Genomic DNA, 18,657 nt, shown 5'->3' with positions numbered 1-18,657 from the left:
AAAAGGTGGTGCTGGGAAAATTGATTATTCATGTGCAAAACACTGAAACGAGATCTTATCTCTTACCCAATACTAAAACCAAATGAAAATGGATCAAAAACCTACATACACACAGAGACTTTGAAATGGCAGATCACAGAGGAAATTCTTGAAGCCACATGCACAGGCAAGGACTTCCTGAACAGAACTCCAACAGCACAAGAAATATCACGTATAAACAAATGGAATTCTATCAAATTTAGAAGCTTCTCCACAGCAAAGCAAACAATCCCCAGAGTAAAGAGACAACCTAGAGAGATGAAAGAAATTTTGCCAGCTTTTTTTTTAGACAGAGTCTCATTATGTAGTTCAGGCTGACCTTGAATTCACTATGTAGTCCAGGCTGGCATCAAACTTGTGGCACTTCTCCTGCATCAGCCAAGTATTAGGATTACAGGTGTGTACCAGCCCACCTTTCTTCTGATAGGGGAACTAATAATTCACAATATATAAAGAACTCAAAAAAATTAACTCCACAAAAGCAAAAGACCCAATTAAAAAGTGATCAAGTGAACTGAATAGGTACAGTAACAAGAAGTACAAATGATCCGTAAGTACATGAAAAAATGTTGATCATCTTTAGCTGTTAGGGAAAATGCAAATCAAAACAACTCTGAAATTCCATCTTACCCTAGGGAAAATGGCTATCATCAAGAACACAAAAAATGAGTCCTAGCTATGTGAACTAGTGAAACCGCTATGGAAATCACAGTATGAAGATTCCATTTCATCTAGTTCTACCTCTTTTGAGTTAAAAAAAGACATCAGCCTACACAGTAGTCATACATGCATACCCATTTTTATAGCAGTGTAATTTACAATAGCTAAGCTCTGAAAACAGCCTGAATGTTCATCAAGAGATTAATGGATAAAGAAAATGTATTATACATATAAAGGAATATTATTTGGCAGTAAAGACGAACAAAATTATGTCACTGCAAGAAAATGGATGGAAACTGAGACCATAACATTAAGTGAAATAAATCAGACATTAAATATTGAATGGTTTCTCTCATATGGAAAATCTAAAATCTCAATTAATTATTTAAATAAAATAAAATAAAAGAGAGGGATGATAGGAAACAAAGCAACAGATTTGGAGATGGGTAAGGGGCTCGAGGTAAGGGGAAGACTTGGGATGAGTAAAGAGACTCAAAATGATCTAATTCCCCAAAATGAACAAAACTACTATGTATTGTAAACATACACTAACAACAATTTCCTTCCTCACTTTATCCTGGTGAACTTAGCTTTATAATTTAGTATCTTAAACAATTATCACATGAAATTAAAACATATTCTCTAATATTTGTAGTAGCTGTCAGCTTTAATAAGCTATTAAATAATCTTTCAATAAAGTTTAGTTTTGAATGCTACTCACCATCATTTTCTTTTGGCATTGAAAGGCACTGAAATCCATTGGCCTGTATCTTTTATGAGCACCACCTTCATTGTTAATAAGAAATTCACCAATTGGGACAGTTCCTGTACACCATTCAAGAACACCACTTCGCTGAGAGAGGGGGACCACCTGAAGTTAAATTAAATACTTTTTGGTTATGGATGGTCACTTAGGAGTAGATAGTTATTCAACTATCAGTCAGTGCAAAGCATTTTATCAAGTTGTAGGAATATTTCTCTGTCCATAGGAGACATAGCTTGAAGACATACCTATAGGTAAGAATCTGTAAGAATAATTCTCTATGTACACAACTGTTAAAAAATAAGAGCTGTACAATTTATTGCTAAATACAAAAAAAGACTGGGAAAAATACTTCAGTTGAACTTTAAGAAACATTACCCATGGTTAAAATTAATGAATACTTTTTAAAAAAGAAAACTTAAAAATGGTATTTTCTAACTCAGATGTTGGCATTATATGGCCTGGCTGTAAAGCTAGCATCAACTGTTTTTCTACAGCCTGTGGCTAAAAATGGCCTTTCAGATTTGAAAGGTCATAAAGAGAAAAGAAAAAATATGTGACAGAGACTTACATGACTCAAAAAATCTAAAATATTTAATATGTACTACTTGGTCCTTCACAGAAAACACTGATTTCTGGTATAAGAAATGGCATCTTTACTTGGTGAAGCAACAGAATATAAACTAGTTACCTTATATGTGCAGATAGTCAATTTTCTCTTCCTAGTTTCACTGTCTCTCTGCAGCAGTGTATTACACATCTGGAATACTTGCTGCATTACAGCATCTTGTCTTAGGTCATCACGGCCCTTCAAAATAATCAAACCTGAATAAGTATGGTTCACTTTGTTATAAAAAGACAGAGTTATCTGAGGATAGCAAAACGTAACTCAAATCAATCTGACCATCTTAACAATCTTAAATAAGTTCTACTGCCATTCTTTCATTAGGGAAGCCGACTGATAGAAAAACGAAGTTTCCTCTAGCTCCTTCTGTAATTAGAGTAACTAAATTCTCCAAACTGAGAGCACACTGCAAAACACCTGGTAGAAGAGCGCTGTGTCTCTCCACTATTCCCTGGCAGTGCCAATGCTTCTCTTTCTGGTATAATAAAGAACACCTGGCCCAGTATTAGAGGCAAAGGTTTTCAACTTGTTCTAATCATGGAAATAACTACCAAAAAATATCCCTGGTACAAAAATAAATACTTGTTTTTTTAAAACAAGCAAGCTGACTGTTCACCTTACTATGTCTTTAATGTTAACAGTATTCTTTTACTTGAGTCAACTGCACAGTAATGATAGCCTTTTGGAGTCAAAAGAGAGAACGAGAGACAAATATTCTGATTTTAGAAAATATATTTGTATTCCACAAATTTTCCTCACTTGTAGTTATTCAGAATAAAGACAGAGACCCAAATAACACAGGAAAAAAATATAAACTGAAATTTTTTGCCTTTGATGTCATTAATCCTGTAAGAGACTACACAAGAAAAACAAGTCTCACCTTGACAAGCTGTCTCCTTTCCTTGCCATCAGAACCTATGCAATCTATTATTTTTGGTAAATTTAAACCTCCTGCTAAACGAAATTCTGTTTTAAATGACTGTATTGTTACCAGATTTCCATATTCTCCTGTGGGGTCCACCTTCAAAACAAAACAAAACAGGTCAAATATGCTATTTGCATTTAAAGAAAGATCACTTTTAAACAGCAATTTTATTTTCTTTTTGATACCAGGAATCAAATCTAGGGCTTCATGCTTACTAGACAGGCACTGCACCACTGAACTACATCGCTGGCCCTAAACGGCAGTTTTAATTCTTAACAAAAAATGAATGACAGTGTGGTAATGACTGAGTATGGGAGCTATAACATTAGTTTCTGTTTAATGAAAAATGTGTAACAGTGGAAAGATTTTACAAATTACACAGTCAGCAATTTAGCTCAGTGGTGCTGCCAGCTGCCTTGTAAGCATCAAGTTCTGGAGTGCAATCCCTGGTACAAAAACAAAACAAATCAAAACAAAACCAAAAACATAAATAATGTATTTATTTCCTAAGTAACTTTTAACAAAACCATGTGTACCAAGTTAGAATACTGTTACTGAAAAATCAAAATTCAGGCATTGTCATTTACATATGTTAAATCATCTACAAAACAATTTCTCACAAAAACAGGCAAATTTTGGAAAGACAGGAGGGAAAGTTTCTAGGTCATAATTGCTAACTGGCATTTTCAGGAAATATTCAGCTTAATAAAGTAGCTGATATAGCTGGAAGCATATCAGTTAAAGTACACACCAAAGAGATTTACAAAGCATTTAACATAATCATTTTGTAAACTATAAATATTATTATTACATATATTCCTTCCCACATGGTACTTCACTATGATATACCTAAATGTATCATGTATAGTCAATTACTACATATATTATTTAATCATTTAATACATCATAGCCAATACTATGCAAAGTATAGTAAATTTTTTAAAAAATAATTGGGACCATTCTTGCTAAGTCCAAAATTAGTCTAACCATATGAAAATTTTCTTTTTTCTGTAAAATGAAGAGAACAGACTATAGGATTTCATAAGAAAGAGGGGAGGTGCTGAACTGAAGAAAAAGAAAAGGAAAAAAAAAAAAAAAAAGAAAGCAGAAGCCTCTGATTATTTTAAGGCTTGGGCAAGGGAATCTAATACAGAAAACCTCTAGGCTGAAACACATAAAACTTTTAATCAATATTCACTACATAAAAAGTCCATTTCAATCTAATAAAGTTGAATTCAGCTTAATTAGTGGTAAGTTACCTTAATTTCCATAGTAGGAACAACAACATCTTCTAAATTCTTAAGTTTATTAATTGGCTGGTCTGCTGGAATATTGATGCCTTCTGTATTTAAAAATAAAGAGATATTTGTGAGAACTGCAAACTGTAACACTGAAAGTGAAGCAGGAGTAGCAACATTTATGCTTTCAAAGACATACTTCTCTGTGTCTTCCACTGAGTGGCATCTAAATTTGCTAATATAATATAAGCATCACAAAGTGCCTCAATATTCTTGACCATCTGAGGTCTCTTACTTCTGATAGAACATATTATTCTGTTTGCAGCTTCCGTTCGATCCTATTAATAAAAATTTTTTAAAAATTACATAGGAACTTCCCAACATTTAAGCTTTCCATAAGTTATAAAAAGAGATTAAAAACTAGGCACAAATCTAAGCAATGAAAGGACTATAAATTGCATATATAGGCTAAACAATTACCTTAAGAATGAAATATATGAAAAGTATAACAATCCCAAGTGCCAATGACTTAGGTGCCTTTCAAAAAATCTATTTTTTCCCTTGGTCCATTTCTGTGAGAACAAAAAGTAAACTACTAATTATATCTCTGCTTTTGAGAAACATTCAGAATTCTGAACTAATTTTAGGTATCATAATACCAAAGAATTTGAAAATGAAATACAATTATCACCACTTGTTATTAAAATCCTTGAGGCTTAAAGGAATATTCTGGGAAAGAATTAATATCACAACTCAAAAATTTATGTTTAATCCAAATACCTCATCAAGCTGAGAGTTCTGTTTAGATGCATTTTTAGTTATTCTACTCCTTCTTGCTGCCTCTGGTTTGGTCAAAGATTCATCTTTGTTTGCATTTGCTAAAGCCAATATAATAAATAAAGTATGGTGGGGGTGATCCATTGTAATTCTAGAGATGAGCTGTTAGAAAATGAAGAACTGTTAGTTCTGTGCACATTAAAAAATATTACCCACATTTTCATTTTACTTAATATCAAAATGCATGTTATTATCTACACACTGCGGTGGGTGGAGGATGTTTATTTGTGTGTATACAATAAAGCCAGAGAGGTGATGAATAAGACAGAAAGTACGTAACTGAAGTGGAGTGAGAGAATATATATAAAAATTTGTACTTTCATTTTCCGGAGAGGAACAGTAATATATGCTTTATATAGTACATGGTAATAGAAACTGATTACTGTTTTGATCTTTAGATCTACTTACATTATTGAGTACTTCATGAAATCCTAGATCTCCCATTGTTTTGGTCCCCATTCTAGCAGCCAGTTGGTACATAAGAGGTAAAAACTTATATGATGAAATCTTCATTCCATCTCTCTACCATTAAAATAGTGCAAAATTAAGAAACAATACATTTCAAATATTCTCATGATATTCTCATATCTAAGAAAATAAATTATTCTAAAATAATGTTCCTCTACTAGCCCCACAGAGCAATTAATAAAACTTCGCTTTTCACTTATCTTATCTCAAGGTCTTTCTAATGGGTATCTGAGGTTGATGCAGTAAGTCAAAATATTTGTTGCTAAATTAAATTGTAGTTCCAACTGAAAAACTTGGCACTGCTTATATTCCATTGACTCTGAGAAGAACAAAAGTGGATCTAAATCCTATTGTGATCTTGGCTTATAGGAAGTCAGCGAAGTGATGGAGTAACTATTTTTCCCTACATGTGAAAAGTAACATGACAGCGATTAGTTATCTGTTGTAAATCTTATACCATTCTTTTCATCCAAGAGAATTATTTTACTTTTAACCTTCAAACTGTATCTTGTTGACATATCTTTAATATTAGGTGTCACTGCCAAAATCTAACATTGAAAAAATAAACCTTTAGGAAATACTGCTGTTTTATTTTCTTAAAAATCTTTTTCTGGGCCAGGGATGTGGCTCAGTGGCACCACATCTGCCTGGCACGTGCAAGGTCCTGACTTTCTTTTGCAGTACTGGGGATCAAACTCAGGACCTTGCAGTTGCGAGGCAGGTGCTAAATCCCTGGCCCTACAAGGTCTTTTCTTTGATCCCCAGTACTGAAAAAGAAAACAAAAACAAAAACCTTTTTCCATTTACAAAGATAATTCAAATCCCCCAAAAGCATAAAATGGGGAAAAAATGCATTTGTGATTCCATCTTTAACTGCTTTCCAAATTCCCCAATCCAGTGCTACATTCTACTTAACTCTCCTATGCTAACTGTGAAAATATCAAAAACTCTTGACATAAATTAACTTCCACACAAACCTGCATCATTGAGAAGTTACCAAGTACCTAAGCACTAAACTAATTGGTGGAGATACAAAGAGGTACACAAAATTGGATATCAAAGGTCTTAGAACTAAGTTTTTAAAGCACAAGCTCAAATGTTGAGTTGAACAAGACTTGCCTTCATCATGGCATTAACTTCAAAAACTCCAGAATTTTCAAGCCAGAGGGAACAAAGTCGGAATACCCACATATCATGTTCTTCTCCACTTAATAAGCAGTTGATGTAATTTTCAACTGCTTTACATAGGAAGCGTTTACGATCCTCTTTCAGTGCACGCAGTGCACATTCATCCAGCTCCAGCTCTCTTTGAACTTTTACTGTGTATCTAGAATTAGATAATTAAGTTAAACTCAAAGCAATAAAATTTTACAGAACCACAAAACATTCTTGATATACAACATAAATGAAAAACCAAGTATCTATTCCAAGAGAAAAAGCAAAATTCTAAGGATTATAAAGGGAACATTTATTTTCGTGATAATTGTGCAATTCACAAGTCTTCTAGGCAACCAGGGACAAAGTGGACTCCATTCAAGCTATTTAACTTAATTCTCTACTTATACTAAGATGTACAGATCCAAGGCAGATTTAAATAAAGGAACTTAATTACAACAAAAAAGACTCTTCTTCTGTATTTATTTCAACACCTATCTCTTTTACACTAAAAAACAACACCCCAAAAATGCAGCATTTATATATCCACAAGAAGCTTAGAACCAGGGAATGAATTCTTCATAAAGAACGTAAATCAGTGTACTGCATATTAATTTAAGTTGTGATTAACCATTATAGGACCAAGACAACCTATCTGTAATTAAGCCAAGCTTTAGTGCTCAAAACTGTAAGATAAAAAGTTCAAATGACATTTTTTGCAAAAGCACATTCACTTATTTAACTGGTAAAAGTAAAATTGCCACTTGTAAACACTTCAGTTACCTGTTGGTCTGAATTTTATGTTCCCTTAGGAGGCCCACTTCCTCTTTGGCCCTTTTCAAGAGAGCCTGCTTGTTTTCAAATTCTGATGATTTCATGTAGTTTTCAATTCTCTGGTACTGAGTATCAGAGAACCTTGCTAATGAAAGAAATGCCTTCGTTTTTCCATTTCTGAGCTCATCATTGCTTTCTCCATCATAACTTCCAGCAATTTGCACTGCCTTAAAGAACACACAATCCATTAAAATTATATCTCAAAACACTAAATATATTTAAAGAATCACATAGATCAAGGTAAACTCATAATAAAGATTAACTCATATTCAAAAGGTAAATAATATGAAGAGCAGATTCTCTTTACAAGACAACTTTGACAATTTACAAACAACTGTAACAGCTAATCTCTGAAGAGAACTGTGCAAAAACAAAAGCTCTTTAAAATTTAAAACAATCACAACATACTTTGCATGTTGTACTTATTTAGTGAAGTAACTACTGTATTTCCAAAGTTAGTTAAACCAAAAGAATAAGGAAGAAACCAAAGTCCTAGGCCTTATATGTGGGTTGCGGGACTGAATATGAATGGCATACTTCTTACTCCACTATTTTTGTAGATGATTAGAAGGACAAAGTTTATCATAAACAACTTACTGAAAGAGTAGTTGGAGGTGGAAATGGGGAGATGAAACAAGGCATACTTGGGGTTACTTTCAAAATGTTCCTCCTTCTATCTTGAAGTTTATACAGTGGTCTAACAGTAATAGTATAAGGAGGAATGAAATCAAACTTTTATTGGCTTTTGAAATACATTTGGTTATGGCAAAAAGATGTAAGTTCCTCTAAAAGCTTACCTTTTCTAGATAGGTCTGCATGATGACTGCTGGATTTTCTAAGCATGTTTCTGCTAACCAGGTGCCACAAACCCTCAGACATTCTGTATATATAAGTTTAAGGTTTGGATTACTCTGTTTAAGAAAAGAAAAACTGTAAAATGTCATTTATTATCATGACTAGACAAAAATGTCCACATAGGGAGAAAAAGCAGATTAAAGTACTTTTCTCCCACCTTCTTTCACCATATAACTATTTCTATAATTCCAAGTATGTAAGTTTATGAAACAGTCATCTTATACGGTTTAATTCTTATTATTATTGGAATAACTCGATTTATTTAATAGTTATATATGCAAGGCACTTTATAACAACTTAGTAATAACTCATTTCATCCTCATAGGAATCCTATAAACTTGAGTACAATTATCACCCATGTGAAAAATGATGTCTGAGAGACATCATTGCCTCTAAACTTTTGATCTCTTTATGATTCCTACAAATCCCTCTACTCTATCATATGCTGGGAACATGGTGAAGTTGCCAATATAAGTTTAGGATAACTACTAGGTGATGTTAAATTAAATATTAGATATGATACTTTAAAAGTATTTGCAATGACAATCTGATTGCTCCAACTTGCTTTTTTTTCTTGAATGCATTTCCTCTTCTATTGCTGTACTTACTATTTCAAATTTATAGTAGGAATTTCATCTTTTTCCCACATATTGTTGAATTCTAGAGAAACTTAAAAGATTTAAAATGGGACAAATTAAATGAATCTATTACAAGATGAATGGACAGACTTGTTCTAAATAGGTAAAATAGTTTCAAAACTTCTTTTACAAATACTTTCAGACACTTTTTCATAACTACATAACTTCAATTTCAAAGTAACTGTAAAACACTAATCCAGGCAATAGCAAAAAAGCAAGACAAAAGAAATTAGCATACCTCTGTAAAGCTGGCATCCAACTTCTTGATCATTTGCTTGAGAATACTCAGGGCAAGACTCTGTTCTTTTTTTGCCCAGAATACTTGTGCTTCCTCCAGCTGCCACTCAGAAACTCCACAAACAGTTGAATTATACTGTTTAATTTGAAACATTGCCCTTTCAGGGAGCTAAAATGACATGTGAATAAACACTTTTACTATCACTATTATTACTAATATTGAAAGCAGCCACTATCATACATGACATATATTTGTCAGAGACTGTCAAATACCTCTCTGCTTGCCTTCTGTGTGTCAAATTACTGAGTAATTATCAATACAGTGAGTTAGGCATCTTCTCATTTTATAAACTGGAAATTGAGGTTAAGAGACCATAAGTACCTTGTCCAAGACTTAAACACAGGTTTATCTACTTCCAACATGGGAAATACTTTTCTTTCTATTTTTTTTTTTTTTTTTTTTTTTTTTTTTTTTTTTTTTGTGGCACGAGGATTTAACTTAGGGCCCTCATACTGAGCTATATCCCCAATACTTTTTCATTTTTTAGCTTCATTTTGAGACAGTTTTGCTAAATTGCACAGGCTGGGCTTGAACTTGCAATCCTCCTGCCTCAGCCTCCCAAATTGCTGGGGTACAGGCATGACAAGTGAGCTGACATAATTCTGAATCCTATTTACCTGAGTGTTCTTGAAAGTTCGGGCCAGGATAGAGAATTTTACAAGGTGTTTGGTAAGAATGTCCTTAAAACATTCTCTTTGAGAGTTCTCCATTTCCGTTTCCATTAGGATCTCCAAAATGACTGTACGCAGAGCCATGATAGGCTCCTGAAAACTAAAATCACTGTCTTTAAGAAGCTGGGAGTGTTTCTGCCATTTCATATATACTTCAGAAAGTTGTATATCTCTGACTGATCTGAAAGCCAAATCACAAAGTTTGCGTAAGCAAGAGAAGTGAAAAAAAAATCATGCATGTCTGAAATTTAAGACACAATACAAAATCACTGTGGTAACAAGACTAGAATTTATTTTTAGAAAATTTAAAAATGCTATAGGTCAGACCCCCAAGTGGTCAGCAGAGAGGCTATCAATAATGAACTTTTAAAAGATCCAAAACACTCTGAAATAAAAAAAAGCAGCTCTTCAAGATTCTTCTGAATGAGAATACATTCATCAGATCTATCATAAATAATTCTCATATCTCTTAATATTGCTTCTATTTTCTTTGTGGCAAAGGAGGAAATATATGCAATGAGATGATGTAAACTTATTATCTATAGGGGATGTCTCTATGCACAACTATAGCTGTCAAATTACAATGCAGTGAAGAAAAAGCTGGCATCTTACAAAGGTTTCATCTATTAACCTTATTTATTAAAGGAATAGAAATGTACACTGTACAACTGATTTGTATGAATAGTATGATTCCCAGAAGGTTAAACTATGCAATACTGTCTAATTCTTCAGGACTACTGTGTTGAAAGAAATAAAAGAAGCTGAATCAGGAAAGCAGAAAGATGATGAAACAATGACTTAAGAAATAAAAAATCTCTTTTGGGGCCAGGGATTTAGTTCAGTGGCACTGTGCCTGCCTCACAAGCGCAAGGTCCTGAGTTCGATCACTGTTACTGTAAAACAAAACAAAACAAAGTAGCTCTTTTGTTGCCTGATACAGAAGAAAACAGTAACACAAATTCATTGGAACCAAACCTTCATTTTGCCTCCACATGACCCCAGAGTAACAGATCATAAACATTTTATGCAGAAACTCCTTTACACTTAGGAATTATTGAGGGGCCCAAAGAGATTTCAATTTTTAGACTGTATCTACTGACATTTACCATATCACAAAGTAGAACTGAGAAAATTTTTAATGTATTATTTAAAAATAAATCACACACTGCATATTAGAGTTAGTCTTTTGAATCACATACCTCGAGAAAAGCTCCCCAATGTTTTCCAGCTCTCCAATGGCTTGTAATCTACTAAGTGCAGGGTACAGTGAATATACAGATTCAAGGCTGCCCTTACACAACTCTTCTACTTCTTTTACTCTAGTTGCAAAATAAAAAAGATACTTTGAAAACAAAGAAGATGTGTGCAGGGAGATAATACTTCAAATTTGTGGCTAAAAAGTTCTTAAGACAGGAATGCTATTGACCTAATAGTAGTTAATGTTCACAAGCAATAATGAATATGAAATAGCAGTAGAAACAAAATTAGCCTTGGGATCAAACATACTGAGATATAAATCCAATCCTGCCACTTATGCTTACTGGATTTCACTAGTCCGAATCCTTAAAATGAAATTACTCAAGTTTTGAGAAAAGAAGTCATGACATTAAATGATGAAAATAACTGTCTTTTTACAATACCTGGCATATCTGAGGCACTCAAAAAATGTGGAGAATTCTCTGTCTCTTAGAGACTGCAGAGCACTGTACAATGATTCATGGTAACCAGATCCTTCTATTCCTTTACTGTGGAGTAATCCCAAAAAGAATCAAAGAAAAATACATATTGAAAAACAAAATCCTAAGACAGCCATGCATAAATAAGGCAACCAAAGGTCAAAATTTTAAACTAAAATTAAGATTTCATATAAAAAACACACTTTTGGAAATTTTGGTAAGAAATGCAAAGAACTTTGTGGGCCATTAAATCCATCAAGCAGAAAATAAAGACATTTCTCAGATATATTATTGTCCAGTTGTGTTGTCCCTACCCCCCCGGCTCTCTTTCTTCCATTCATTTTTATGTGCCAGGAACCAGGAATCAGGTTCTACATGCAGGAGAGCCATTAGTGAATAACTAAGATTAGATTCCTAGAATCATGGTGCTTATGTTTCAGCCTGCACAATAAATAAGAAAAACAGCACACAGACAGCACAGAAGTGATCACCCATATTCCAACTAGGAAAAAGCAGAAGACACATTTAAGGCCTTTTTGTAGGAATGGATGTAGGAATTGCATGAGCCAATCAAAATATACAGAGAGGGCTGTGGAGCTGAAACACCAGGCAAGGAGGAGAATATTATATACTGATTTACACATACAAGCACTGTTTACATAATAAACTTTTAAAAATATAAGAGCATATCTCTAATTTTGTAGTGATCTTATAGTTTGAAACCTGAAAGCCATTCAATTAATCAATGTTTTTACTATGAAAACAATGAAACATGATTTAATTTTTTAGTACCAAAAAAATACATAAAACCACTGTCCCTGAACTGGGGAGATTGAGGGAGGAGGATCACCATGAGTTCAAGCCCAGCCTGGGCTATGTAAGTCCAAGGCCAATTTGAACTTACATAGTGAGACCGTCTCAAACCCGATATATAAATAAATACATAAATAAGTACATAAAAATAACTTGTGAATGGAGATGTCTCAATGGGGAAAAAAGTGAAATTCAGGATTAGATATGTTAACTGCTTATTGCTATCTTATCTAAGCATTCAGACATATGTGTAGATAATAAAACCTATAAAATATAAAAAAACAACTGCTATTATATTTGTAGAATGGAATTTCTTTCTTTTTTATAAAAGCCATTGTTCAGACCTAGGGAGAAGACAATTAAAAAATAAATAAATAAAAAGGACAGAGTTCTTCTTACTTGACAGAATCGCAATGATCCCACTGCATATTCCTCCATGCAGTCTGGTAGTGAAGTTCCTGTAGTTCAGCACACCACTCTTTATTTTCATTATCTAATCCCTTTAAATAGACGGAAAGAATATGGCAGAGTCCCAAATTCTGCAAAGCCTAAACAAGAGTTATTTTAAAAAGTAAATAAAAACACAAAGCCAGAGAAACCGCAGTAAACATAAAAATTTACTTTAAAAAACTTAAGAATATCACTTAAAATCCCTTATTATCAAGTATCTTTCTCCAAAACCACAAAACAAGCTACTGTTTGATGGGAGAACGGCCAACGAGTCTTAGCCAGTAATAAAAATGATAGCTTCAGGGATCAACTACAATGCAAACTGTAAGAAACAGTACACATGAGCTATTCCAGAAGCACTAAGTATTGTACACTACGTGGCATATCATACACACTCAACAAATAATAAATATCTCCTACTGGGCCGGGGATGTAGCTCAGCAGTACAACACCTGCTTGGCAAGCACAAGGTCCTGAGTTTGATATCTCATACCGCAAAAAGAAAAAGGAAAAAGACAGAGAGAGGAAAATAGAAATATCTCCTACTGTCAGCTAAAAACAGTTATGATTAACCAATCTACACTATGCATGAGCTCAATGACCTGTTTGGATTTCCTTTGCATCTCTGGTTTTTAGCCACACCTGAAAAAGCATGACTTCCGAGCATATCTTTGGAGTTTATCTGGCTGCCTAAACATTCCACTGACATACTGAAATAATATCAGCACCACACTAGTGATGGCTGTACCAAAGCAGAAAAAAAAATGTACCTGAATTATTCCAGCCTGGCGGGTTGATGAGGAAATTGCTTTCTCCAGGTCATATGTTACTAAGGCTTTCCCCCACATTGCTTCATGTTCATATGTTCGTAATCTATAAAAAATTTTTCAAGAATCTTTTGGTTCTACATGCATGTAACTCCTTCATCAATAGAAAAACCATTATATAGAAAAAAGTAGTTTACCTAGTAAGGGGTTGTAACATTTTCCCTCCACCACAGCCATAAAGACTATCTGGTTCTCCTATACTTCTATAAATTTCTAAGAGAAGATCCTGAAAGCAGAAATATAACCAAAAAATTGAATAGGAAAATCACTGTATGAATTTAGCAAACTTTAAACTATCATTACCAACACACAAATCTTAATTCTAAATGCTGGGCTATAAAGTAAATAAAAGAAATTCACGTATATACTAAAGGCTTAGATCAACAACACAGTCAACTGATCCATGACAACCAAATGATAGTAGTACACCTTAGAAGAGCTGCCCACAATTTCACATGCAAAAATAATCACAAAAACAAAAATATTGTCACCAGTTAAAATTATACATGGGAAATAAAATTCTGTAAAGTCTGATTCTTGAAAACTGAAACCAGTAAAAATAAAAGGCACAAATTTTTCTTTCATAGAAAACTCAAAACTGCTTCACTTGGAAAAGTGTGATTAGTCAAATCTTTGCAAAATTTATACATGAAAGACTGATTCAATCAAAACAATTACCAGTAAAATAAAAATGGAAGTAGAAAAAGCATAAAAAAGAAAAGCTGTATTGCCGATCAAGCAATTTATCTGCCTTTATACTTCTTGCTCTAAGAAATAGTTTCTAAATATAAATTCATCAATATTGGTACAATTTGTTAATTCTAATTTATCTTTCTATTCATAAACATGAAATCAAGTACTTAGAATTGGAACATTTAGTATCGAAGCCGTGCCTGGTAAAGAAATAACTATAAGCTATGTGTTATAAAGAAAATGGACAGAGTGCTATGGCAGGAAATCCAAGGCACAAACTCATCCTGTAACATTTATGGTTTTAGTTTCATCTTTCAGATGAGGGAACTCTAGGTTGTAAAGGTTAAATAATTTGTGCAAGATTATAAAACTAAGTGGCCAAGTCAGTATTCAAACTCAAGTTTGTCTACTTGGAGACCTAAATTCAAATCATGAATCTATATATATGCTTAGTCACATAAGGAAATTGTTTTAAAATCAAATGATATTATTATAATAATCCAAGGTATAAGATATTCTTATAAACAATAGGGCCTATAATATTACCTGTAAACTTATTCCAGTTTCTTCTTTACTTTTTTCACTCAAACTAGAAATACTTGTACTTTGGCTTCCTTCTTCAAATGTAAGACTCCTGTTTATCACAAGAACACTTTTTAAATGAGAACATACTCTTTGGAAAGCTTATAAATATATGTACTATAGACTTTAATAGACAAAAACCAAAGAAGGTTACAAATAAATCAATGAACAATTTTATACTTTAAAACAAAATACAATTTAGATGGAAGATGGACTAGAAACTTGTGAATGAAAATTATATATAAATAACAATCTTCTATATATGGGAAGGTTATATACCAAAACATTCTTATACATAAAAAGACTTGTTAAAAGAAGTTTAGCTTAATTAATAATTACAGACTGACTAAGATGACAAGACACAATTTAACACCCAATAAATTGACAAAAATTAAGAAATCTAATAATAGCAGAGGACTATGATCCACTTAACCCAAGATTATAAAACAAATAAGTGAGAATCAGGGTAAGAACTTAGATTTGTCTACTCTAAAGCCTTACCTTTAAACCATGCATTTAGTATATGCATATGATAGTTTGGTAAGTAACTTCAAATTCTAAAATCTTGAAAGCTACATTGTCTATAATTTAAAAATCCAATATATAAAACAAATATTGTCTGTCATATGTGACAGTGCCTCTAGTACTTACCTAAAAAATTTATTTGTTTTTTCCTTACCATTTTCACTCAAACTAGAAATAGATATGCTTTAGCTACTTGATTCAAACATAAGGCTTTCTACTGATCTACTTCCTTACCAACTACACTTCTTTTTTGTTTTTTTGGTAGCAGGGATCAAACTTGGGACCTTGTGCTTGCAAGGCAGGTGGTGGAGCCAGTGAGCTAAATCCCTGACCCACCAACTACATTTCTGATACAAACTGGTATAACCACTTTAAAAACCAATTTGCTACTATCTTAGAAGGTTGAAAATTTATATGCCTTGCAATCTACAATTCTACACTTAAAATATACTTCATTGACAGATGAATGGCTTAAAAAAATTGTGCAATCTTCTCCCAACAGTACATTATATAGCAGTAAAAAATTAGAGCAATAGACACAATAGGTAAGTCTTATTAAATCCTGAGTCAAAAAATTGGCATATAAAATATAATTTTTTATAAAGCTCACAAGTAGAGAATTTACTAAACTACATTTCATATTTAAATGGTAGAAACATCATCTGAAGGAATAATAAACACAAAACTCAATAATAATATTTACAGTGCTTCTTGGAAGGAATTTAGGAGGACAGGCAGAGGGGAGCACTCCGTAATAATACCACTGACAACCTTCTATTTTGCTTTATAAGCTTTATATACTAGATAGCACATATATTTTCCTTATTGGCACATATGTTTCAAAAAAATTTTGGAGGAGAAATTTGGAAAGTGGGGAAGATTATATTAGTGGTTATGACTTGGTAAATCCAAGGTTGCAACTTATTCAGACAATATATTCATAATGTATTTGCCAGACTTCTGTGAGGAATATTAAAATGAATGAGGTGAACCAACACTTCTTGTCTAAATCCTATTAGGCAGAGAACTGAATTTCTTTCTTTGTTAAAAAAAAAAAAAAAAAACACAAAAAACAAAAACTTAAGGACACTAATGTTGAAATTTCCTACTTTCTCAGAAGCAAGTTTACAAAACTTTATACATATCAGGAACGCCCAAAAGAGGAATTTTACTATTAAAGAATTTGAACAGGATATTTAAACAAGTGATTTATTTTCATAACCTGACAGCAATGATAAATGCTGATCCCTATTTTGCTTATGCTTTTCTTCACCACTTTATAGATTTACAAAGCCTCATTCAAACAGAGCCACTAAAGAAAACTAACATTCTATAACTCTCTATATACTTTTTTTGTTTGTTTGTTTGGAGACAGGCTCTCAGTTCACAGTGCAGGTTGGCCTTGAACCCACTATGTAGCCCAAAATTGGCCTCAAAATTGCAGTGAACCTCCTGCCTCAGCCTTCCAAGTGCTAGGATTACAGGTGTACACTACCATGCCCAGCTGCTCTGTATATACTTTATCTGTTTGGCCTCTCCTATTCATGAGACCTCCAAGGAAATAAAACCAAAACAGACTGTCAAATCAAACAGCAAGCCCTATTTGTCAAGCATTCTCTCCTAATGTTAATCAAAATTAAACCTAGGTATACGTGCTTTAAAACAAGTAATTTGGGGCTGGGGATGTAATTCAGTGGCAGAACATTTGCAAATATGGGGAAAACAATTTAAAAACCCACAATTCTGGGAAGAAAATTTTCAAATGGTTAGAGGAACAAGGGAGCGGGGAGGGAGAAAGGAAGGGACAAAAAAAAGTGAAAATAGAAGGAAAAAATGGAAACAAAGCTTTTGTACAAGGGAAGGGAGGGGGTTTGACGAGAGGGGGAATGGGAAAAAAAAAGCGGAGGAATGTATCTTGTACAGGTGCAAATTCCCTATGATGAGTGTCATCACTATGTATTGCTAAAATACTATTAAAAATCACAATTCTATTACCTTTTCTCTTGGTCATCTATTTTCTTCTTATCTGCATAGATTTCTGCATAAAGCAATGCTGTAAAGTGTGCAGCACAAGACTGAGCTACCTTGGCAACCTCCAGATAATTCAAATCCAGCCAGAAAGCATCTTCAAAAACTGTTTCTGATGAAGGTCTGAAGAAAAATTGACCATGATATCATATCATTTTTAACTTCCATATCAGAAGAAAAACCACATTAATGGAGAAAACAATGTTAACAAGTGCTAGTTAAAAACAGAAAATTACATGCAAATAACCAAAACCACATTTCCTTAACCTACCAGTATAAATACACCTGAGATAACACAGTTAAACAGTCTAGTTTCTCCAATTTTTTGTATCACAGACCTTTCAGAGAATGTGCTGAAAGCTGTAGACCATCACCACATACATTATTTGAGTTTCATTACTTGTCTTACACCAAGAAATCCCTGCATAACTGGCTAAGAATAGGTTGCACAGAATTGAAAATAACACACACACACACACACACTTTAATACAGGCAACTTAACAAAAATACTATTTCTTCTAAGACACAATTACATGTCTTTTTGTTGTTGCTGGTTTTTTTGGATAGGTTCTCACTGTGTAGTTCAGGTTGGCTTGAAGTCACTATGTAGCCCAGGCTGGGCTTGAACTCATGGCAATTCTCCTGCCTCAGCCTCCCAGGTGCTAGGATTTATAGGTGTGTGCTATCATATCCAGTTTACATGTTTTTCCTAATATAATTTCTCCTTAATTTATTGCCTAGGTTGAGTTATTTAATAAAAGCCTCCCACTGTAGTAATAGCACATCAGAACTGGAAGGCACTACAGATACTATCTTTTTCAAAACTAACTTTAGAGGGGCTGGGTATTTAGCTCAGTGGTTCCGCTGCCTGCCTCACAAGCACAAGGACCAGAATTCAAACCCCGGTACAGGAAAAAACAAAACAAAACAAAAACCACCTAACATTAGAGAAACGACAAAGCATAGCACGGTAGTGCATGCTTGTAATCTGGAGGCTTAGTGAGATGCTGTCAAAAAAAAAAAAAAAAAAAAAAAAAAAAATATAAATTAATGACA

At 33.4% G+C, this 18,657-nt stretch overlaps 1 protein-coding gene across 4 annotated transcripts in view; it reads right to left on the bottom strand.

Moving 5' to 3' along the window:
* Positions 1-18,657, bottom strand: part of Atm (ATM serine/threonine kinase) — a 114,423-nt gene that overhangs the window by 17,955 nt on the left and 77,811 nt on the right. For all 4 annotated transcript variants that reach the window (XM_010610638.3, XM_010610637.3, XM_010610640.3 and 1 more), the window contains 19 exons: positions 17,568-17,723; positions 15,012-15,099; positions 13,910-13,998; positions 13,716-13,818; positions 12,895-13,043; positions 11,647-11,751; positions 11,206-11,325; positions 9,953-10,187; positions 9,276-9,443; positions 8,342-8,455; positions 7,494-7,711; positions 6,675-6,882; positions 5,496-5,609; positions 5,031-5,189; positions 4,450-4,588; positions 4,272-4,354; positions 2,968-3,108; positions 2,154-2,270; positions 1,421-1,570 (listed from right to left, as the gene is read on the bottom strand). In XM_010610638.3, the coding sequence (XP_010608940.1) occupies positions 1,421-1,570; positions 2,154-2,270; positions 2,968-3,108; positions 4,272-4,354; positions 4,450-4,588; positions 5,031-5,189; positions 5,496-5,609; positions 6,675-6,882; positions 7,494-7,711; positions 8,342-8,455; positions 9,276-9,443; positions 9,953-10,187; positions 11,206-11,325; positions 11,647-11,751; positions 12,895-13,043; positions 13,716-13,818; positions 13,910-13,998; positions 15,012-15,099; positions 17,568-17,723 (2,656 nt within the window). The remainder of the gene's footprint in view (positions 1-1,420; positions 1,571-2,153; positions 2,271-2,967; positions 3,109-4,271; positions 4,355-4,449; positions 4,589-5,030; positions 5,190-5,495; positions 5,610-6,674; positions 6,883-7,493; positions 7,712-8,341; positions 8,456-9,275; positions 9,444-9,952; positions 10,188-11,205; positions 11,326-11,646; positions 11,752-12,894; positions 13,044-13,715; positions 13,819-13,909; positions 13,999-15,011; positions 15,100-17,567; positions 17,724-18,657) is intronic.

The sequence above is a fragment of the Fukomys damarensis genome, unplaced genomic scaffold (assembly GCF_012274545.1).
Source record: "Fukomys damarensis isolate Sample0158 unplaced genomic scaffold, DMR_v1.0_HiC HiC_scaffold_16, whole genome shotgun sequence".
Classification (NCBI taxonomy): Eukaryota; Metazoa; Chordata; class Mammalia; order Rodentia; family Bathyergidae; genus Fukomys; species Fukomys damarensis.
This window is presented reverse-complemented; position numbering and strand designations above follow the sequence as displayed.